The 22988-nt window shown below is 54.5% G+C and overlaps 3 protein-coding genes across 3 annotated transcripts; 2 read left to right on the forward strand and 1 right to left on the reverse strand.

The window, feature by feature from the left end:
• Positions 1 to 520: 520 nt before the first annotated feature.
• On the reverse strand, positions 521 to 12801 carry LOC129708539 (V-set and immunoglobulin domain-containing protein 2-like). The gene is made up of 7 exons (XM_055654339.1): positions 12664 to 12801; positions 4886 to 5046; positions 4154 to 4360; positions 1811 to 1966; positions 1221 to 1340; positions 900 to 1045; positions 521 to 694 (listed from the first exon to the last, which is right to left on the reverse strand). Exons 3-7 carry the CDS (start codon positions 4236 to 4238, stop codon positions 521 to 523), a joined length of 681 nt encoding a protein of 226 aa, XP_055510314.1. The 5' UTR covers positions 4239 to 4360; positions 4886 to 5046; positions 12664 to 12801.
• Positions 11426 to 13437, forward strand: LOC129708709 (thiosulfate:glutathione sulfurtransferase-like). Its single transcript, XM_055654652.1, has 4 exons — positions 11426 to 11565; positions 12651 to 12773; positions 12987 to 13146; positions 13287 to 13437. The coding sequence occupies exons 1-4, from the start codon at positions 11553 to 11555 to the stop codon at positions 13333 to 13335; spliced, it is 345 nt and encodes a 114-aa protein (XP_055510627.1). The 5' UTR covers positions 11426 to 11552; the 3' UTR covers positions 13336 to 13437.
• Positions 13438 to 17842: 4405 nt separating this feature from the next.
• Positions 17843 to 20210, forward strand: LOC129708710 (thiosulfate:glutathione sulfurtransferase-like). The gene is made up of 4 exons (XM_055654653.1): positions 17843 to 18324; positions 19426 to 19548; positions 19762 to 19921; positions 20062 to 20210. The coding sequence occupies exons 1-4, from the start codon at positions 18312 to 18314 to the stop codon at positions 20108 to 20110; spliced, it is 345 nt and encodes a 114-aa protein (XP_055510628.1). The 5' UTR covers positions 17843 to 18311; the 3' UTR covers positions 20111 to 20210.
• Positions 20211 to 22988: the final 2778 nt, after the last annotated feature.

Genomic DNA, 22988 nt, shown 5'->3' on the forward strand with positions numbered 1-22988 from the left:
GAGTGGGGGAGGGGTGCTTCCAGAGGTCGGGGGGGGGGGGGGGGTGGTGGGGTGGGGGGAGGAGGGAGAGGCTGCTCCAGAGGGGGAGGTCTGGAAGGGATGGGGGTTGGGAGGAGGAGAGGAACAAGGGTGTTGGAGTTAGTGATGATTGGATGAAGTGGGGGTTTGCACGGGCGTTGGGCTGGAGGGGGGTGGGGGGGGGGGGGTGGGGGTGAGGTGAGGTGGGTGGTTTTTGAAGGGGGAGGGGTTGTTTGGGAAGGGAGGGGGGGGGGTCATTTGGCGGGGGAGGGTGGTCGGGGGGGGGGGGCAGGTTGGAGGGTGAGGGTGGTCTGTAGGGGAGATGCTGGGGGTGGTTTGGAGGGGGGGTGGTCTGCGGAGGGAGGTCTGTAGGGGGGGAGGGGTGGCTTGGAGAGGAGGGGTTGTTTGGAGGGGGGGTGCTGGTGCTGTGGGTAGGGGTGGTTTGGAGGGGGCGAGGCGGAGTCAGACAATAACAGCAACACCGGGACACAATCTGCCTGTTTTATTCCGGCTCATTCCCACTTTCCAGTCGGCCGTGGGGCTTGTCCACGCGGATCTCCCGGTGCCCCGGACATCCTGGGAAAAGCCAGTGAAGGGAGGAGTTCAGAGAGATCCGGCCTGAGCTGTGGGGAAAGCGTTCCCGGTCCGGCTGCCAGGGTTGGTGGGGACTCGTCGCCTGTGGAGAGAGGGGAGCGAGTGTCAATGGGGGGGTGCGAGGGTGGGGAAGGGTCGGGTCGGAGGGGGGGGGGGGGGGGGTCGGGGGGGGGAGGGGGAGGGGGGGGGGGGTAAGGGTAGAGACCACCAGGGGAGGGGGGGAGGGTCAGCCCGGGGGAGGGGTAGTTGAGTGGGGGAGGACCGTGGAGTGCCGTGGCCGGACTGACCTGCGCTGCTGCTGCCCGGCGCCCAGGCCGCTGTCCGGCCCCCTTGGAGTGCAGCCAGAGGCCAAGCCCAAACAGGGTGAGGATAATCACAGCCATGGCCAGCGTGATGCCAATGCCCGCCGCCATGCCGCCCGCACTCTCCTGGGCTGGGTGAGGATGGCACAGAACAATCCCAATTATCCTCCCTGTTCAAATCACAACAATCCCGACCCACTCCCACTGTCTAATCCCAACGGTCCCGACCCAACTCCCACACACTCCACTGTGCACAATTCCATTACATCCCAGTAGGAATGGTTTTGGGAGGAGGGCAACACTCACATATCTCCAGTGTCAGTGCCATTGAGCATGATTCTGAGGCCAAGACGTTGGAGGCGATGCAGAGATACACACCAGGACTGTCCACCGAGAGGGTCTGAATGAGCAGAGTCCCCGGAGAAGCTGCAGGGGAGATATCAGCGGGTCAGAAACAGAGTGGAGCTCCCTCTACACTTGCCCCGGCACACACTCCCAGGGCACAAATAGTGGCGCAGCGGTAGAGTTGCTGACTCACAGCGGCAGAGACGCGGCGGATTCGATCTTGTCTGCACGGGGTTTGGATATTCTCTTTGTGACCGCGTGGGTTTTCTCCGGGATCTCGTTTCCCTCCACACTACAAAGACGTCCAGGGTTGTAAATTAATCGGCTTGGTATAAATGCAAATAGTCGCTAGTGTGTGTAGAATAGCGTTACTTATTGTGCGGGGATCGGTGGTCAGCTCGGACTCGGTGGGTCGAAGGGCCTATGTCCGTGCTGTATCTCTAAACTAAACTGAACCTTCCTCTACACGGCCCCGTCACACACTCCCGGGGCACGGGTCAAACACAAGGGAAAGGTGAGGCCCCCTCTACACGGCGCCGTCACACACTCACTGTGAGAGGAGTTGAGGATCTGGTTCCCGCTGGACTCCACTTTCCACCAGTTGTACGTCGGCTCGGGATTGCCACTGGACGAGTTACAGGTGAGGAGCATCGTGGCCCCGAGTTGTTCCTCGCCCCTCATCGCGCACTGAGGCGGGGAGGGGGCCTCTGGGAAGCACAGGCCAAAGATGAAACCCACCGCCTCCTCCACCCGATCCCCACCCATCTCACTCCTAATCACCCCCCGTCTACCTGCACTGCTCCCTCGCCTTTTCTCACTCCCTCCCTCACTGTCCCTGTCTATCTGCCTCTCTCCATCTCTCTCCGACTCTTCACTCTTCCACCTGCCCACATCCTCATTCCTCCCAATCAGCTACGCTCCTCTCCCTTTAGTCATTGTCCATTATTTACTGCATGCCCTTTCCACATTTTCTCTCCCTGAACCCTCCCCCTGTATATCCCTCAAAACCACTCCTCGCCATATATCTGTAGAAACCTATTTTGAAATCAGAAATTACAGCAGGATCTTGAGCAGCTGAGTAAGTGGCATGATAAATGGCTAATGCAGATAAGTGCAAGGTGTTACATTATGAAAAATCAAACCAGGGAAGGATCTTCACAGATAATACAGAGCTCTAGGGGGTGTTGCAGCGCAGATTTAGGAGTGTGATACGTATTTCCGTGAATATGGCAACGCAGTAGACAGGGTGGTTGAGAAGACGATTGGCCATTGGCCTTCATCGGTCAGGGTATCGAGTATCAAAGTAGGTATGTTATGTTACAGTTGTACAATATTGGTTAGGCAGCATTTGGAGTTTAATGTTCAGGTTTGAGCACTCTGCTATTGGGAGGATGTTGTTAATGCAGAGAAGATTTACAAGGATTTTATCAAGACTCGAGGGTCTGAGATATAGGGATAAATTGGCCTGGCTAGGACTTTATACCTTGGAGCACAGGAGGCTGATGTTACAGGGTAGGGGTGTGTAAAACAATGAGAGGGATAAATGGGATGAATGCGCATTCTTTTACCCAGAGTAAGAAAATCAAGTGCCAGAGAACATGTTTAAGGTGAGAGGGGAAAGATTTAATAGGGACATGACGGGCAACCTTTTCACACAGAGGGTGGTGGGCATATGGAACGAGCTGACAGATGAGGTATGTTTAAGGAGGAACTGCAAATGTTGGAAAATCGAAGGTAGACAAAAATGCTGGAGAAGCTCAGCGGGTGAGGCAGCATCTGTGGAGCGAAGGAAATAGGCAACTTTCGGGTTGAGACCCTTCTTCAGACAGGTGAGATAGTTGACGCAGATACGTTTAACAACATTTAAATATATTTGAACAGTACGCGCAGAGGAAAGATTTATGGGAATACGAGGTAAAGGCCAGATGGGACTAGCATAGATACGTAATCATAGATGATGACATGGACAAGTTGGGCCGAAGGGCCTGTTTTGTTCTGTGTGACTATGACTATGAAAGGCATACTTGTACCCAGTTCTACAGTTGAACCCAGTTTATTTTGTATACTTCAATAATAATACCCCTCAGCCAGCTACACGCCCAAGAACAAAGTATATAATTGCAGTCGGTAAATATGCAATAGATCCCGGCGAACCTGTATTACACTCTTCTTAAATAACTGTATAACCGGTCCTCCCCTTCCCCCGGCTCTCTTCCATTCTGCTCTCAGTCCCTCTCCCCTCCCTCCACCTTTTCCGCGTTCTTCCTCCGTCCCCGCACCTCAACAGTACACCCTCTCTTTCCCCCTCTCTCCGCTCTCACTCTCACCCACCCCCTCTCCCCATCCTCTTCCCCTTCCTATCCACCCCTCCTCTGTTATGCTTCTCGCTCCATTCCCACTCTGACCCCCCCCCCCACTCTCCACTCCACAACAACCTCATCCTTCCCATCCCCATCATCCTCTCCCCGCCTCCCCATCATCTCCCTCCTCCCCTTGTTCAGCTGCCTTCCTTGCCCCCCCCCCTCCGACCATTCCTGCTCCCCCCCCCCCCCTCTCCCCCCAACTCTCTCCTTCGTCGCACTCCCCGTTCCGCCCCGTCCCCCTCACCACCTTATTTCCCCTCCCATCCCTCCTACCCCATCTCCCCCTCCCTTCTCCCCTTCACTCTCCCACTCCCCTTTCTCCCACTTCCTCTTTCCCACTCCACCCTTCCCACCCCCCTCCCTCTCCATTCTCCCGCCCTATTTATTCCTCCCCTCTCTTATTCCCCCGCCCCCCCCCTCCCCCCACTTCCTCCTTCACCCAATACCCCCCCCCTTCTCCTCACCGCCTCCCCCCCCCCCCCTCAAGCCCCCTCATTCATCCCCCTCTCCCGCCGGCCCCCCGGGCCGCACCCAGCACGTTGAGCCGGACGGTATGGATGCGGGGTTGGGTGCAGGCGGGCCGGGTTGACGGTGATACACTGGTACAGACCGGCATCGTCCCGCTGCGCGCCCTCGATCACCACGCTGCCGCTGCGCCTGGGGGTCGCCCACGAACTTTGTCCGCGCCCCCGTGCCCCAGGGACTGGCGGTGACCGTCCCGCCCTGGTACAGTATCACCTGCGGGCAGAGACACGGCCTTCAGTCCCGAGTGTTGGGGGGGGGGGGGGGGGGGGGACCGGGGGGGAGGGGGGAGGGTTAAAAGGTGAGGGGGCAAGACCGGGTGAGGAGGGTAGTTAAAGGGGGAGGGGACCGAGAGTTAATGGGGGAGGAGACAGGGGGGGGGGGGGGGTGAAAGGGGAAGGGGAGGGTTGGGGTTAGACCGAAGGGGGGGGGGGCTAAAGCGGATGGGGAAGAAGGATTAAATAGGTGGGGAAGTTAAAGTGTGAGGGCAATGAAGGGGGTTCTAGACCGGTAGGGGATCAGATTGTGTGGGGTATTTATGTGTGAGGGTGGGATTAGTGTAGGTGTGGTAGTCCGCGGCAGGGAAGGCCCGAGCATTGTGAAGGTGAGCCTCATACAGTAGGAGCCGGCGGACTTTGTCACTTTGTCAGCGCCGGAGATGGCCGCTGTTTGTATACCTTGGGTCTTGCAAGCAAAGAATGTCACTGTGCCTTGTCACATGTGACAATAAAGATTCCATACCTGTGTGGGGCGTCCATCACCAGCTGTCGCCGTTAAACTCCAGACGATGGACAGTCTGGAGACATCCCGGGCATTGGCAATGTCACAGGGCAGCTTCGCGTTCAAACCCAGCAGGACAGAGACGGAGACGTCGCCAGCGGCCCAAGCACAGAGGTCCAGCACTGAACACACAGTGAAGCAATCAACCGCCGTACTGTGACCCGCTCCCAGGGATCAGACCCCAGCATATGGTCCACTCCTGGAGATCTGTCATTCTAGATCTAAACATCCGATCCCCTTGATTCGACCCCAGCCCGTGACCCACTCGTGTAGACTTTCGAGACAGCGCGGAAACAGGTCATTCGGCCCACCGAGTCCGGGCCGACCCACGATAACATAGAAACATAGAAAATAGGTGCTGGAGTAGGCCATTCGGCCCTTCGAGCCAGCATCGCCATTCAATATGATCATGGCTGATCATCCAAAATCAGTATCCCATTCCTGCTTTCTCCCCGTATCCATTGATTCCGTTAGCCCAAATAGCTATATATAACTCTTTCTTGAAAACATTCCCTGAATTTGCCTCCACTGTCTTCCGTGGCAAAGAATTCCACAGATTCACAACTCTCCGGTTAAAACGTTTTTCCTCGTCTCAGTCCTAAATGGCCTACCCCTTATCCTTAAACTGTGACCCCTGGCTCTGGACTCCCTCCCCCAAACATCGGGAGCATTTTTCCTGCATCTAGTCTGTCCAATACCTTAAGAATTTTATATGCGTCTATAAGATTCCTTCTCATCCTTCTAAATTCCAGTGAATATAATCCCAGTCAATTCAGTCAATTCATTCGACCCGAAAAGACCCCCATTCCTTCTCTCCAGCGATGCTGCCTGTCCCACTGAGTTACTCCAGCATTTTGTGTCTGTCTGGTGTAAACCAGCATACTCAGTTCCTTCCTTCACATTGCGTGTTCGGAATCAAATGGAGCTACCCCAGGTAGCCAACGCAGAGTATTTCTTGCCCGAGATCAGGCCAGTATGTCCCACTCACGCCCTCCCTAACCTTGAACAATATCCTACACACTATCCTACACACTGGGGACAATTTACAATTAACAGAAGTCAATTAACCTACAAACCTCTATGTTTTTGGAGTACGGAGGGAAATCAGGAGAAAACCTACACTGCCACAGGGAGAACGTACAAACTCCGTACACATAACCCCCGTAGTCAGGACCGAATCCGTCTTGGGCTCTGGTGAGACCACATCTGGAGTATTGTGTACAGTTTTGGTCACCTAATTTGAGGAAGGACATCCTTGTGATTGAGGCAGTGCAGCGTCGGTTCACGAGATTGATCCCTGGGATGGCGGGACTGTCATATGAGGAAAGTTTGAAAAGACTAGGCTTGTATTCACTGGAGTTTAGAAGGATGAGGGGGTTCTTATAGAAACATATAAAATTATAAAAGGACTGGACAAGCTCGATGCAGGAAAAAAATTCCCAATGTTGGGCGAGTCCAGAAACAGGGGGGCACAGTCTTAGATAAATGGGATACCTCATTTCTCACCTCATTTAAGACTGAGGTGAGAAAAAACTTTTTCACCCAGAGAGTTGTGAATTTATGGAATTCTCTGCCACAGAGGGCAGTGGAGGCCAAGTCACTGAATGGATTTAAGAGAGAGTTCGATAGAGCTCTAGGGGCTAGTGGAGTCAAGGGGTATGGGGAGAAGGCAAACACGGGTTATTGATAGGGGACGTTCAACCATAATCGCAATAAATGGCGGTGCTGGCTCGAAGGGCCGAATGGCCTCCTCCTGCACCTAGTTTCTATGCCTCTGGCGCTCTCTAAAGATAGCAACTCTTCCACGGTACTGCCTTTTTTGTTGTTGTTGCTAATCTCTCATTAATTAGTCGCTTCTATTTCAACCCACCCCTGGGGAGTTATTCTATATATAAACTCCCAAACCCATGTCGCAACGTCATGACATTTCGCTTAGGTTGCATGAGGATTACTGCATCGGGATTCCAGTCCTCCCGGCTGGACTATTGCAACTCACTTCTCCTTGGCATCAGCTCCACCTACATCAACCGACTCCAACTGGTCCAGAACGCAGCCGCCCGACTCATCACCCACACCAAATCCTGGCATCACATCACTCCAGTCCTCAAACAACTCCACTGGCTTCCCATCTCCCACCGGATCACCTACAAAATCCTGATCCTCACCTACAAAGCCCTCCACCATCTGCCCCCCCACCCCCCCCCCCCCCCCCCCCCCCCCCCCCCCCTCACTGACCCTCCTCTCCCCCCTACCAACCCTCACGGTCCCTCAGATCCACATCAGCCGGTTTCCTCTCCATCCCCTAATCCAACCTCCACATTTTTGGGGACAGAGCCTTCTCCACGGCAGCTCCCAGGCTCTGGAACTCCCTCCCTCAACTGATCCGCAATTCCGTGTCCCTCACCATCTTCCAGTCCCGCCTCAAGACTCATCTCTTCACCTCTGCCCATCCTTAGCCCCACGTCCCCCCTCCCTTTTCATCTGTGCATTAATTGCCTCATATTGTGTTTTGAATTGTATTCTGTCTTTACTTTGTGTACTAGTCATGTCTCTACTATTTATTTCATTACCCTCACATGTTTTTCCTCTACCTGCTAAATTTTTGTAAGGTGTCCTTGAGATTCTTGAAAGGCGCCCATAAATAAAATTTTGTATTATTATTATTATTACTTTGTGTAGATCTGGTCATCCGATTACAGGAAGGGTGTGCTGGCTTTGGAATGGGTGTAGACGAGGTTTACCAGAAAACTGCCTGGATTAGGCAGTCAGTACCCGCTATCAGGAAAGGTTGGACAGACATGGATTGTTTTGCCTGCAGTGTTGGAGGGTGAAGGGAGACCTGATAGAAGGACATAACATTTGAGAGGTAGACAGTTAGAACCTTTTCTCCCCAAAGGTTAAAAAGGTTACAAATACTAGATGGTAATACCATACTGTTGGAGGGGGGAATATTTAAAGAATGTGCGGAGGGCGGGGGGGGGGGGGGGGGGTGAATCCTGGAGCGTGCTGGCAAGGTGGCGCGGAAGCGGACACAACAGTGGTGTTTTAAGCAGAGGGGATTTAGAAACATAGAAAATAGGTGCGGGAGTAGGCCATTCGGCCCTTCGAGCCAGCACCGTCATTCAATGTGATCATGGCTGATCATCCCCAATCAGTACCCCGTTCCAGCCTTCTCCCCATATCCCCTGACTCCGCTATTTTTAAGAGCCCTATCTAGCTCTCTCTTGAAAGCATCCAGAGAACATGCCTCCGCCGCCCTCTGAGGCAGTGTTTCCTCGTCTCCGATCTAAATGGCTTACTCATTATTCTTAAATATGTGATCATGGTTGATCATCCAAAATCAGTACCCCGCTCCTGCTTTCTCCCCATATCCATTGATTCCGTTAGCCCCAAGAGCTATATCTACCTCTCTCTTGAATACATCCAGTGAATTGGCCTCCACTGCCTTCTGTGGCAGAGAATTCCACAAAGTTTGGGTTAGGCTGCATGTGGAGTATTATTTAATTTAACTTTGCGCCGTGTTTGGCACAGGTATTGTGGGCCGAACGGTCTGTCCCTGTGCTGTTCTATGTTATAAACCCCCTGATTAGAAAGTGGGGTAACATAGAAGTAGTGTGGAGGGGGTGAATATTCCGCGTGTTCACATACTGTGTTCTCTAAACTAAACTAATTGGATACCAGTGTGCCACCAAGTCCTGGCGAGCTCTAACCCCCACCCCCAGCCTGAATCCCTGGATCAGACCGCAGCTCCCAGCTAATTTCCCGGAGTGTTGATGGGAATGCCTCTGTGGAATCTGCGGTGTCCCCCTCTCGGTCCCTCTGCTTGTCTCCCGCCTGACTGCCCAAATACAGACAGCCACTGTCATGTCGTGACCAACTCACAAACTTTCTCAGCACAGGGCTGTGAACCAGCTTTCTCTCTCCCCCCCCCCCCCCCCCCCCCCCCCCCTCATTCTCTCTCTTTTGTTTTATTTCTCTCTGCACCAACCCCACATCCCTCGATTCCTCAACATCTCAAACCCCAGCGATCTGTCCTGAATATCCTCAGTGACCGAGTCCCGAATCCTCTGTTGAAGAGAATTCCAAAGATCTCCCTTGTGGGGGGGGGGGGGGGGGGGGGGGGGACATGTCTTCCAGTCTCTCCCCTGAACGGTCGACGGTCGACTCTGAGACGGGGACCCCTGGTTCCAGACACGAAGGGGGGGAAGGGAAAAATGTCCGGCCGGGGGGAAACCCTCCCCCACACCCACCCGGTGGGGCCCTGCCAAGGAGTTTTGAAGGTTTCAGTGAGATCTCCTCTCGTTCTTCTAAACTCCAGAGAGGACGGTCCCCAAATCTGCTTCCTCTCACCTCCTGGGACAAACCCCCCCATCCCGGGAATCGATCCAGTGACCTTTTGCTGCACTCCCTCCCTCCCTCACGTGAGCCTCCCACGGGTGGGGAGCCCAGACCTGTCCACAATATTCCAGGTGTGGTCTCCCCCGGGCCCCGGATAAATGGAGGGAGACGTCTCAACTCCTGGACTCAACCACTGTCGTGGTGAAAGCCCAAGGACCGTCCCCCCCTCTCCTGACTGCTGCTCTTCCTGCAGGGAAACGTCCAGAGAGTGGTGTCCAGGGACCTCCCCCCCCCCCCCCCCCCCCCCCCCCCCCCCCCCCCACCCCCCCCCTCCGTCCCACCACACCAACACCGTTCCGTCTCTCTCTGTCTGTATCTGGGGTCAGTAGATCAGAGACTCCCTCTCCCTAAACCGCTCCCGCTCCCATTCCATCTCTCTCTCTTTTCTCTCTTATCGTATGCCTCGCTCATTCAATCTCTCTTGTCATACATTTGTGTGTTGTTCTGCCCTGCCCCTGCCTCCCTCTTTCCTGTCTCCCTTCCCCTTCCTCACCCGTCTCCCTCCCCCACCTACCCCCGTACCTTCCGCACCCCCACTCCCTTCCTCACCCCCACTCCCTTTCCCAAGCCTCTCCCTCCCTACCCCTCTTCCCTCCCCACCCCTCTTCCTCCCCACCCCTCTCTCCCTCCTCACCCCTCTCCCCTCCGCACTCCTCTGTTCCTCACCACCCAGCTCTCCTCTATCCCCCTCTCCATCCTCCCTCCCCTCTCTCCCTCTCCATCCCCACCCCTCTCTCCCTCTCCCCTCTCCTCTCATCCTCACCACCCATCCTCTCGTTATCCCTCTCTCCATCCCCACCCCCCCCTCCCCCCCCCCCCCCCCCCAACAACCCCCCACCAACACCGTTCTCTCCCTACCCCACCCATCTCTGTCCCACACGGACCTTGGAGACCGTGCAGAATCCCGCTCCAGACCAGGAGACACATCGGATGCCGTCCCATTGTGGAGAGGCTGGGCTTGTTCTGAGTGCCTCTGTGAATCAGGCAACAGCCCCTCCCCTCCACCCCTCGACTCTCCTCTTAGTCCTCCCTCCTCTCCCATGCCCTCCACTCACGCTCTCTGCTCAACAACTCTGTTGCTCTCTCTGCATCATCGCTCCGTCTCCTGTGCCCTCTGGAACATAAGAGGCTGAGTGAGGAGTGACCATCCAGGGGTTTATAAAATCATGAGGGTTGTACAAGTCTTTTCACCAGGGAAGGGGAGTTTAAAACCAGAGGACACTGGGTTAAAGCGAGAAGGGGAAGATTTAAAAGAGAACTGATGGGAAACATTTCCACACTGCGGGCATGGGTGTGTGGAACAGCTGCCTGAGGAGGTGGCAGATTGCATCTCCCCCTCCCCCCCCCCTCCTCCGCCACTAACACATTTTACACACAGAGAGTGGTGAATCTCTGGAATTCTCTGCCACAGAAGGTAGTTGAGGCCAGTTCGTTGGCTATATTTAAGAGGGAGTTAGATGTGGCCCTTGTGGCTAATGGGATCAGGGGGTATGGAGAGAAGGCAGGTACAGAATACTGAGTTGGATGATCAGCCATGATCATATTGAATGGCGGTGCAGGCTCGAAGGGCCGAATGGCCTACTCCTGCACCTATTTTCTATGTTTCTATGTAACACACTTTAGCTCATGTTGCACCACATCCTTTCACCTGTATGTAATGTCGCCGCATACATTCTGTCCATATCCGCAATCCCTCCAGCCCGACCTCCCCCTCTGTGTAACCAGCTCCCTCTTCATGTCATAGACACAAAATGCTGGAGCGGCTCAGTCAGAAGTCTGAAGAAGGGTCTCGACCCGAAACGTCACCCGCACATTCTCGCCAGACATGCTGCCCGTCCCGCTAAGTTTCTCCAGCGTTTTGTGTCTATCTTCGGTGTAAACAAGCATCTGCAGTTCCTTCCTACCGTGTACCTCTCCTCTGCTCAGAAAGCCCCGGCAGCCCCTCCCTATCTATAACCCCCCCCAGCACCTAAACCGCTCACTATCTATAATCCCCTCCAGCACCCAACCGGCTAACCCCACTTTATCTCTAATCCCCTCCAGCATCTAACCCCCACCCTACAGTATCTCTAGCCTCATCTACCCCTATCTCTTGCCGTCACCCGACATTCCTCTCTTTCTATGCTGTTTGGTTGGGTTGCTAGGTACATTCCGATCCGCCCCGCCTCTTGCTCGGCTGAATCAAGTGATTCAGAGTCTTTGGACTTCCCTTCGTCAGTGTGTGGTGGCAATGGGTTCGACAGGTGAGGCTCCTTCACACATGCGATGCCCCGGCCCTGCCTCACTGTGTGGGGACCTCTGGGCTGGGGAGGGGAAAAGGAGAGGAGGTGGATGGAAGAGGGGGGGGTGAGGGGGGGGGGGGGGGGGGGAGGGGGGGGGGGGGGGGGGTGAGAGAGGGGGAATGGGAGGGGGGGGGGGGAGGCAGAGGCGCCAGCAATGGCTGCATCGCCAACAGCCTGTCTGCCCCTTCCTTCTTTATCGTGTTGATAGCACGCGTTAAATGCATGTTGTTTGTGTTCTTTAGCTTGTGGCTTATTGAGCGTGGGCGGGGTTGGGGGAAACTTGTTTTTAATATTTTACCCTTTACGGAGATGCGACGCGGATTTACACCGTGGAGCTCCAAGCTGCGGGCGCTGCGACCGCCCCGACGGATGGTTCGACTGCCCCGACCGCGGGGAAATAAAGACGAAGATGATTGGACTTTATTGCCCTCCATCACAGTGAGGAATGTGGGGAATCTGCTGTGGTGGATGTTTATGTTAAATTTGATGTAGTTGTGTGTCGGGGTTTTTTTGGATGGCTGTATGGTAATTCGCAATATCACTGTACCTTAATTGGCACACGTGACAATAAAATACCTTTGAATGGGAGAGGGGTAAGGGCTGAAAGGGAATGTGAATATCACGTTGACTGATCTTGTTTGTCTTTTCGCTCCCCCTCTCTCTCCCCTCCCTCGTCATCCTCTCTTTCTCCCCCTCTCTCCCCATTTTACTCCACTTTCTCACCCCCTCCCTCCCTCCCTCTCCCCATTTCTCTACCCTGTCCTTTCTTTCCCTCTCCCTTCCTCGCTTCCATTTCCCACTCTCTCTTGCCCCCTCACTCCTCCAACCCTCGCCCCCTCCCTCCTTCACTCTTCCCACCCTCACTCCCCCTTCCCTCGTCCCTTGCTCACTCCATCGCTTGTCTCTCACTCCATCGCACCCTCTCCCTCGTTCCCCTCCCTCCCTCGCTCCCCGCCCCCCCCCTTCTTCTGTCACTCCTCCCTTCCTTGCTTCTTGCTCCCCCGACCCCCCCCCCCCCCCATGAGCTGTTGCCCCACTGCCCACAGCGAGCGAGATTACTTGTGAACAGCTGGAGAGAATGATGGTGGATGGCAGAGTGACCATCTTCGATGTCCGTAACCCGGACGAGCTGGAAAACGGCAGGATCGTTGGATCTGTCAACATTCCAGGTGCAGAGATCGGGAGAGGGTTTAACTGAGTGGGTTAAACGAGAATGGGTGGAGGGATGAAACGTGATACCAGTCCTGGCCTCTGGCGACAGAAGCTCGGGCGTGGGTGAGTGGTTGAGATCGTGGGCAGGATTACCTGCTGCCTCCTCTCCGTGCCGTGTGAGTGCAGCTGGAAGAGGCGGTATTAACCCCTCCTCTGCCTCTCCCCTGCAGTCGACAAGGTGAAGGATGCCTTCTCACTGGACGCGGAGAACTTCCAGGACCAGTTTGGGGCGGAGAAGCCGAAACTGGAATCGATGGTCGTGTTTTACTGCAAGGCGGGGCGCCGAGGGAACACGGCCGTGACGATCGCCCGGGATCTGGGCTACACCAGGTGGGTGGTTCGAGCGAGGGGGAGCCCTCCTACCCCGTCCCGTCACTGACACACTCCCGGGGCGAAGCTCCGTCTACACGGTCCCGTCACACACTCCAGGGGCATTTAGTGTTGTGTTCTCTACATTGTTCTCTATTTAGGGCCGTGAATGTAATTGGTGGTTTCCAGAAGTGGACTGGCGAAGACTAGGCTGTGTGGGCGGAACGTGAGGATGTTTCCCTGACTGCATCGTCCGTGGCAACGGCTCACTGGAACCAGGAAACTGACAAAGGATTAAAACTTGCTCAGGGACAGGGTGTGAGTGTACTTCATGTGTAGGAATTTAGGGTTGAGGGTTGGTGTAGGGTTCTAGGCTTAGGGGGTGGAGATTTAGTGGTTGCGAGTTGGTGGCTGTTCCAGGCTTGGGGTAAAGGTTTAAGGGTTGGGCGCTTTGCCAGGATTTAGGGTGAAAGGGTGTTGGCGGTGCCAGTGTTTAGGGGTGAAGGGTTGGCAGTGCCAGGGTGTAGGGTTTGAAGATTGGCAGTGCCAGGATATAGGGTTTGAATATTGCCAGTGCCAGGATATAGGGTTTAAAGATTGGCAATGCCGGGGTTTAGGGGTTCGAGGCTGGCTCAGGGGTTAGGGGTGAAGAGTTGATCCCAGTTTCACATTTGGGAGAGATCGCCTTCCATTTAAAGATGAAACACACGAGTCTGCAGATGCTGGAATCTGGAGCAAGGCGTGACCTGCTGGAGGAAGGCAGCGAGAGGAGATGCAGTTTCCCAACGGGAGCGTCAGTGTTTATGAATGGAGGGGTTGGTGGTGGGGACTGGGTGAGAGCTCACAGGCGGGTGGGGGTGAGGCTCAGGCCATAGTTGTGGCGTCTTTGAACGGTGGGATAGGTTGGGGCTGAGTGGCCTCCTGAGGATAATACTGGCGCCAGAACGAATGGAGGATGATCGGCAGTGCAGCGCAGACGGAGAGCATTCTCCCACGTCGCCGGCATCACAGTTAGACAGGACGGCGATCGCTCGGGTGGGGTTGGGGGGGGAGTGGGGGCTTTCTGCACCTGGTGGTGCGCGGCTGAAATAAACGCGAGCTTAGGATGTTAATAAAAACCGAACATTGTGTGCAAACACCCATGGTTTCGACTTATCTCGTCGTTTAATTCTTAAGGGGTTGGACAGGCTAGATGCAGGAAGATTGTTCCCGATGTTGGGGAAGTCCAGGACAAGGGGTCACAGCTTAAGGATAAGGGGCGAAATCCTTTAAAACCGAGATGAGAATAACTTTTTTCACACAGAGAGTGGAGAATCTCTGGAACTCTCTGCCGCAGAGGGTCGTCGAGGCCAGTTCATTGGCTATATTTAAGAGGGAGTTAGATGTGGCCCTTGTGGCTAAGGGGATCAGAGGGTATGGAGAGAAGGCAGGTACGGGATACTGACCACCCCGGGGTCAGCGCTGTCCGGCCACAGCCATCCACCACTCACCCTCCCCCTGTTCGGCCGCACTGTCACGGGCTGTAGGTCGGCAGCGCCCACACATTGGGCCGGGTGGAGCTGGACCGCGGACACACGGGAACGAAAACCCGGCAATGTCCCCGTCAGCTGCAGCAGAGTTGGGGGACAGTCTGGTCCCTCAGCCCACCCAGTCACTGACCGCGCTGCACCGGCACTGGCACCCCGACCCCCACACCGGCACCCTGACCCCCCCCCCCCCCCCCCCCCCCCCCCGGCCGTTGGGACAGACAGCTCGAGGTGAGACTGGGGTGGGTAGGGGCAGTCAACGCTTCACGTCAGTACTCTGCACTAACTCCAAGAGTGGAGGAGGGGAGCGTGGGAGTGGGAGGGGGGAGTGTGCGGTGGGAGGGGACAGTTTGGGATGGGGGGAGGTGGGGGAGCGTGGGAAGATGGGAATGAAGGGAGTGTGGGGGGGGGGTGGGGGGGGGTGTGGGGAGCAGGAGGAGGTGCGGGTTGGAAGGTGGGAAGTGGAACCAGATGAGGGATGAGGAAGTGAAGGGCAGATGGAAGCAGACTGGTGAGAGGGGGGGGGGGGGGGGGGGGGAGCAGAACGTCAACACAGGGAGAGAACTGCGGGGTAGAGCAGTGGGAGCAGGAAAATAACACAAGGACGTGGGTGGAAACCCGCTCCCTCTCGCTCACCCCCCCCCCCCCCCCCCCCCCCCCCACACCCCGCATTCCCGGAAAGCCCCAGAGTTATGCCCTCCTGGTCACGCGTGGGACTGCAAGTGAAGGGATTTTGCGCAGAACGCAAATGCTGGAGTAACAGCGAGTCAGGCGGCATCTCTCGAGAACGTGGATAGGTGGCGTTTCTTCAGCCCGAAGATGGGGCCCGATCCGAATCGTCGCCGAACTACGTCCAGAGACGCTGTCTGACCCGCTCAGTTACTCCAGCGCTCTGTGATCATCTCCCACCAGACTCCACTCATTACCTCCTTCCCCATTCTCTCTATTCCGACTCATTCCTTCCTATCTCGACTCCCCTCTGCTCCCTAGACGGACCCACTGTATCCCTCCCTCTCTCTCCCCCGACTCCTCCCCTCTCTGTCCCAACCCCCGCCCTCTCTTTAGCCCAAATCTCCCATGCCCCTCCTCGTGCGCGTATATATATATATAGAAACATAGAAACATAGAAATTAGGTGCAGGAGTAGGCCATTCGGCCCTTCGAGCCTGCACCGATATATATATATATATACACACACACACATACATATATTTGATCTGTATATATGTGAGTATACACATACTGAACTTTTTTTTCTCGTCTATTATTTTGTATTATGTTTATATATCCGGTTGTGGTGTTGAAAGTAACTTGTGACAATAAAACACTGTCTGAAGAAGGGTCTCGACCCAAAACGTCGCTCATTCCTTCGCTTCATAGATGCTGCTTTTATTTGTGTCTACTTTCGATTTTTCCAGCATCTGCGGCCAAAGATCATCTCTGTCTGCAGCTAAGATGCTGGAGCAAGAGGTTCCTTCTAAAACATCCAATCAGCTGGGAGATTCCAACATTCTCTTTGTTGAGCCACCAATCAATCCAGACCGACGTCATTTGTTGATGGGCTGAGGGCCAATCAGCAACAAGCGTTGACCGGTGCCTTGGCCAACAGAGGCCAATCCGTTTGGGTCTTGCGGTTGATCATACAATCAGCTACACTTCTTCCCACCCTGCTTCCTGTAAGGACCCCATCCCCTACTCCCAATTCCTCCGTCTACGCCGCGACTGCTCCCAGGATGAGGTGTTCCGCACCAGGGTATTGGAGATGTCCTCATTCTTCAGGGAACAAGAGTTCCCCTCTTCTACCATAGATGAGGCTCTCACCAGGGTCTCTTCTATACCCCGCGACTCTGCTCTCACTCCCCATCCCCCCCACTCGCAACAAGGGCCGAGTCCCCCTTGTCCTCACCTTCCACCCTACCAGCCGTCATGTACAACAAATAATCCTCCGTCATTTTCGCCACCTCCAACGTGATCCCACCACTTGCCACATCTTCCCATCTCCTCCCCTGTTTGCTTTCTGCAGAGACCGCTCCCTCCGTAACTCCCTGGTCAATTTGTCCCTTCCTTCCCAAACCACCCCCTCTCCGGGCACTTTCCATTACAACAGCAAGAAATGCTACACTTGTCGCTTTACCTCCCCCCTTGGCTCCATTCAAGGACCCAAGCAGTCTTCCCAGGTGCAGCAGAGGTTCACCTGCACCTCCCCCGACCTCATCTATTACATCCGCTGCTCTAGATGTCAGCTGCTCTACATCGGTGAGACCAAGCGTAGGCTTGGCGATCGCTTTGCCAAACGCCTCTGCTCGGTTTGCAATAACCAGCCTGATCTCCCGGTGGCTCAGCACTTCAACTCCCCCTCCCATTCTGAATCCGACCTTTCTGTCCTCGGCCTCCTCCATGGCCAGAGTGAGGACCACCGTAAATTGGAGGATCAGCATCTCATATTTCGCTTTGGCAGTTTGCACCCCAGCGGTATGAACATTGAGTTCTCCAATTTCAGGTAGTCCCTACTTTCTCCTCCCCTTCTCAGCTCTCCCTCAGCCCACCGGCTCCTTCTCTTCCTTTGTTCCTCCCACCCCACCCTTACATCAGTCTGAAGAGGGGTTTCAGCCCGAAATGTTGCCTATTTCCTTCGCTCCATAGATGCTGCCTCACCCACTGAGTTTCTCCAGCATTTTTGTCTACCTTTGATTTTCTAGCATCTGCAGTTCCTTCTTAAAGATCTAATCACAACAAAATTCTTAAGGGGTTGGACAGGCTAGATGCAGGAAGATTATTCCCGATGTTGGGGAAGTCCAGAACAGGGGGTCACAGTTTAAGGATAAGGGGGAAGTCTTTCCGGACCGAGATGAGAAAATCATTTTTTACACAGAGTGGTGAATCTGTGAAAATCTCTGCCACAGAAGGTAGTTGAGGCCAGTTTATTGGCTATATTTAAGAGGCTCAAGGGATCAGGGGTATGGAGAGAAGGCAGGTACAGGATACTGAGTTGGATGATCAGCCATGATCATTTTGAATGGCGGTGCAGGCTCGAAGGGCCGAATGGCCTACTCCTGCACCTATTTACTATGTTTCTATGTAACACACTTTAGCTCATGTTGCACCACATCCTTTCACCTTATGTAATGTCGCCGCATACATTCTGTCCATATCCGCAATCCCTCCAGCCCGACCTCTCCCTCTGTGTAACCAGCTCCCTCTTCATGTCATAGACACAAAATGCTGGAGCGGCTCAGTCAGAAGTCTGAAGAAGGGTCTCGACCCGAAACGTCACCCGCACATTCTCGCCAGAGATGCTGCCCGTCCCGCTAAGTTTCTCCAGCGTTTTGTGTCTATCTTCGGTGTAAACAGGCATCTGCAGTTCCTTCCTACCGTGTACCTCTCCTCTGCTCAGAAACCCCCGGCAGCCCCTCACTATCTATAACCCCCTCCAGCACCCAACCGCTAACCCCACTTTATCTCTAATCCCCTCCAGCATCTAACCCCCACCCTACAGTATCTCTAGCCTCATCTACCCCTATCTCTTGCCGTCACCCGACATTCCTCTCTTTCTAAGCTGTTTGGTTGGGTTGCTAGGTACATTCCGATCCGCCCCGCCTCTTGTCGGCTGAATCAAGTGATTCAGAGTCTTTGGACTTCCCTTCGTCAGTGTGTGGTGGCAATGGGTTCGACAGGTGAGGCTCCTTCACCCATGCGATGCCCCGGCCCTGCCTCACTGTGTGGGGGCCTCTGGGCTGGGGAGGGGAAAAGGAGAGGTGGATAGAAGAGGGGGGGGGGGGGGGGGAGGGGGGGGGGGGGGGAGGAGAGGGGTGAGGGGGAGAGGGAGGGGGGGAGGAGAGAGGGGGAATGGGAGGGGGGGAGGGAGGGAGAGGCGCCAGCAATGGCTGCATCGCCAACAGCCTGTCTGCCCCTTCCTTCTTTATCGTGTTGATAGCACGCGTTAAATGCATGTTGTTTGTGTTCTTTAGCTTGTGGCTTATTGAGCGTGGGCGGGGTTGGGGGAAACTTGTTTTTAATATTTTACCCTTTACGGAGATGCGATGCGGATTTACACCGTGGAGCTCCAAGCTGCGGGCGCTGCGACCGCCCCGACGGATGGTTCGACTGCCCCGACCGCGGGGAAATAAAGACGAAGATGATTGGACTTTATTGCCCTCCATCACAGTGAGGAATGTGGGGAATCTGCTGTGGTGGATGTTTATGTTAAATTTGATGTAGTTGTGTGTCGGGTTTTTTTGGATGGCTGTATGGTAATTCGCAATATCACTGTACCTTAATTGGCACACGTGACAATAAAATACCTTTGAATGGGAGAGGGGTAAGGGCTGAAAGGGAATGTGAATATCACGTTGACTGATCTTGTTTGTCTTTTTTCTCCCCCTCTCTCTCCCCTCCCTCGTCATCCTCTCTTTCTCCCCCTCTCTCCCCATTTTACTCCACTTTCTCACCCCCTCCCTCCCTCTCCCCATTTCTCTACCCTGTCCTTTCTTTCCCTCTCCCTTCCTCGCTTCCATTTCCCACTCTCTCTTGCCCCCTCACTCCTCCAACCCTCGCCCCCTCCCTCCTTCACTCTTCCCACCCTCACTCCCCTTCCCTCGTCCCTTGCTCACTCCATCGCTTGCCTCTCACTCCATCGCACCCTCTCCCTCGTTCCCCTCCCTCCCTCGCCTCCCCCGCCCCCCCCCCCTCTTCTGCACTCCCCCCTTTCTTGCTCCCCCCTATCCCCCGATCCCCCCCCCCCCCACCCCCCTGAGCTGTTGCCCCACTGCCCACAGCGAGCGAGATTACTTGTGAACAGCTGGAGAGAATGATGGTGGATGGCAGAGTGACCATCTTCGATGTCCGTAACCCGGACGAGCTGGAAAACGGCAGGATCGTTGGATCTGTCAACATTCCAGGTGCAGAGATCGGGAGAGGGTTTAACTGAGTGGGTTAAACGAGAATGGGTGGAGGGGTGAAACGTGATACCAGTCCTGGCCTCTGGCGACAGAAGCTCGGGCGTGGGTGAGTGGTTGAGATCGTGGGCAGGATTACCTGCTGCCTCCTCTCCGTGCCGTGTGAGTGCAGCTGGAAGAGGCGGTATTAACCCCTCCTCTGCCTCTCCCCTGCAGTCGACAAGGTGAAGGATGCCTTCTCACTGGACGCGGAGAACTTCCAGGACCAGTTTGGGGCGGAGAAGCCGAAACTGGAATCGATGCTGGTGTTTTACTGCAGGGCGGGGCGCCGAGGGAACACGGCCGTGACGATCGCCCGGGATCTGGGCTACACCAGGTGGGTGGTCCGAGCGAGGGGGAGCCCTCCTACCCCGTCCCGTCACTGACACACTCCCGGGGTGAAGCTCCGTCTACACGGTCCCGTCACACACTCCAGGGGCATTTAGTGCTGTGTTCTCTACATTGTTCTCTATTTAGGGCCGTGAATGTAATTGGTGGTTTCCAGAAGTGGACTGGCGAAGACTAGGCTGTGAGGGCGGAACGTGAGGATGTTTCCCTGATTGCATCGTCCGTGGCAACGGCTCACTGGAACCAGGAAACTGACAAAGGATTAAAACTTGCTCAGGGACAGGGTGTGAGTGTACTTCATGTGTAGGAATTTAGGGTTGAGGGTTGGTGTAGGGTTCTAGGCTTAGGGGGTGGAGATTTAGTGGTTGCGAGTTGGTGGCTGTTCTAGGCTTGGGGTAAAGGTTTAAGGGTTGGGCGCTTTGCCAGGATTTAGGGTGAAAGGGTGTTGGCAATGCCAGGGTATAGGGTTTGAAGATTGGCAGTGCCAGGATATAGGGTTTGAAGATTGACAGTGCCAGGATATTGGGTTTAAAGATTGGCAATGCCGGGGTTTAGGGGTTCGAGGCTGGCTCAGGGGCTAGAGGTGAAGAGTTGATCCCAGTTTCACGTTTGGGAGAGATCACCTTCCGTTTAAAGATGAAACACACGAGTCTGCAGATGCTGGAATCTGGAGCAAGGCGTGACCTGCTGGAGGAAGGCAGCGAGAGGAGATGCAGTTTCCCAACGGGAGCGTCAGTGTTTATGAATGGAGGGGTTGGTGATGGGGAGTGGGTGAGAGCTCACAGGCGGGTGGGGGTGAGGCTCAGGCCATAGATGTGGCGTCTTTGAACGGTGGGATAGGTTGGGGCTGAGTGGCCTCCTGCGGATAATACTGGCGCCAGAACGAATGGAGGATGGTCGGCAGTGCAGCGCAGACGGAGAGCATTCTCCGACGTCGCCGGCATCACTGTTAGACAGGACGGCGATCGCTCGGGTGGGGTTGGGGGGGAGTGGGGGCTTTCTGCACCTGGTGGTGCGCGGCTGAAATAAACGCGAGCTTAGGATGTTAATAAAAACCGAACATTGTGTGCAAACACCCATGGTTTCGACTTATCTCGTCGTTTAACAGGTTGGAGGGAGGGGACTGGTAAGAGGAGAGGGAGGGAGTGAAGCTGAAAGAGGGAGAGAGAAAAAAAGTAAGAATGTCAGGGAAAGTGAAGGGGGAGGGCAGAGCAAGTGTGAGTGAAAGGAGCGTCAGTGAAGGAGAAGTGTAGTGAGCGAGGGAGAGTGAGAGTCGGAGAAAAAGCGAAAGCGAGTGACAACGTGAGGGGGAGAGAGGGGCCGCATTTAGAGTATAATATTCAGCTTTTGCCACTCTGTTATATGAAGTATGCCATTAAACTGGAAAGGGCGCAGAGAAGATTTACGAGGGTGTTGCCAGGTCTCAAGGTCCTGATCTACAGGGAGATGTTGTGCAGAATTGGATTTTATCCTTTGGAGCGCGCGGATGAAGGATGATGTTATAGAGGTGTATAAGATAACGAGGGGAATAGATGGGATGAATGCAGAGTATTTTACTCAGAATAGGGGAATGAAGAACCAGAGGACACAGGTTTCAGGCGAGGGGGGGAAATGTTAATAGGAACCTGAGGGGAAACGTGTTCACACAGAGGGTGAATGATATATGGTATAAGCAGCCAGAGGAGGTAGTTGGGATAGACATGGACAGGTACAGGGATAGTAAGGGATGAGAGTGGGGGTAAATGGGATTAGTTTAGATGGGGTGCCTTGGTGGCATGGATGAGTTGGGCTGAAGGGCCTGTTTTGGTGCTGAGATTCTATGGCTCTGAGAGAGAGGGATGGAGAGTGAGAACTAATGGGAAAGAGCGAGACGGAATGAGAGAAAGGACACGGGAGGTAGAGTGCATTGATGAGGTAGTGATAAAGGGGAGAGAGGAGGAGGGAGAAAGAATGAGAATGCTCAACTGGGGTAAGGCCAACTTTGAGGGTATGAGAGAAGGTGTCGATCAAGTTGACTGGTGCAGGTTATTAGAAGGGAAAGGAACATCGGCCAAGTGGGATGTTTTTAAAAGTGTACTGAAGAAAGCTCAGGCTGTGTACGTCCCTGCTAGAGTGAAGAGCAAATTGCATGTAAATAGATTTTATTTATTGAAATCATATTCCATGTCGCTCTTCCAGGCAGATGCTAACTGCATTTCGTTGTCTCTGTACTGTACACTGACAATGACAATTAAAGTTGAATCTGAATCTGAATCTGAATCTGAATCTGAATTAAAGCAGGCAAACGTAAGGAAGCTTGGCTGATGATGGAAATTGAGACGTTAGTGAAAAACAAGGAGTTGAGGGAGCATCACCTGATATTATGCCTCTGCCAGAAGAATTTCGGCGGGTGGCACAGTCCCACCATGCCGGTCTCCTCTCCCTTGACTCCCGGCCACTGACTGAGGCGTTTTCTCCTGGCAGGTGAGAGTTAGCTCTGATTGATGGGCCGAAGGGCCTGCTTGCCTGCTGTAGCACAATGTGGCCCACTGACCACCTCAGTCCCTCCAGCACCGTCAGCTTTGCATTGGACTCAGGAAGAGGTCCCCTCAGTCCAAGGTCTTCCTTCGCCAATGGGAACAATGGGACCCTGGACCATGCCCATTCCCCGGGCGCGGCAACCAGTCACAACGCAAAACACTCCGACCTTCTCCTGCCTCCTCTGATCAGATCGAACCAACCTCCGCTCCATGTCTGCCAATCTATTATAGAGTCATTCAACATGGAAACAGGCCCTTCAGCCCAACTTGCCCACACCGACCAACATGTCCCATCTACACTTGTCTCACCTGCCTGCATCTGACCCATATACCTCTAAACCTGGCCTGTCCATGTTCCTGTCTAAATATTTCTTAAAACATTGCAATAGTACCTGCCTCGTCTACCTCTTCCGGCAGCCCGTTCTATACACCCTCCACACTTTTTGTAAAAAAAAAAAATCACCCCTCACGCCCTATTAAGTCTCTCCCTCCACCCCCTCACCTGTGTCTCCTGGTTCTCAATCCCACTACTTTGGA

This window comes from Leucoraja erinacea, chromosome 24 (genome assembly GCF_028641065.1).
Source record: "Leucoraja erinacea ecotype New England chromosome 24, Leri_hhj_1, whole genome shotgun sequence".
NCBI lineage: Eukaryota > Metazoa > Chordata > Chondrichthyes > Rajiformes > Rajidae > Leucoraja > Leucoraja erinaceus.

Excerpts from the sequence above, each read along its gene's own strand:
- LOC129708539 (XM_055654339.1), bottom strand. The coding sequence starts at position 4,238 with ATGCCGGTCTGTACCAGTGTATCACCGTCAACCCGGCCCGCCTGCACC. Across the intron at positions 1,967-4,153 it reads CGTCCGGCTCAACGTGCTGG|AGGCCCCCTCCCCGCCTCAG; the intron begins GTGCGGCCCGGG and ends TGTGCTTCCCAG. Across the intron at positions 1,341-1,810 it reads GATCCTCAACTCCTCTCACA|CTTCTCCGGGGACTCTGCTC; the intron begins GTGAGTGTGTGA and ends TCTCCCCTGCAG.
- LOC129708709 (XM_055654652.1), top strand. Across the intron at positions 12,774-12,986 it reads TGGATCTGTCAACATTCCAG|TCGACAAGGTGAAGGATGCC; the intron begins GTGCAGAGATCG and ends TCTCCCCTGCAG. Across the intron at positions 13,147-13,286 it reads CGGGATCTGGGCTACACCAG|GGCCGTGAATGTAATTGGTG; the intron begins GTGGGTGGTTCG and ends TTCTCTATTTAG.
- LOC129708710 (XM_055654653.1), top strand. Across the intron at positions 19,549-19,761 it reads TGGATCTGTCAACATTCCAG|TCGACAAGGTGAAGGATGCC; the intron begins GTGCAGAGATCG and ends TCTCCCCTGCAG. Across the intron at positions 19,922-20,061 it reads CGGGATCTGGGCTACACCAG|GGCCGTGAATGTAATTGGTG; the intron begins GTGGGTGGTCCG and ends TTCTCTATTTAG.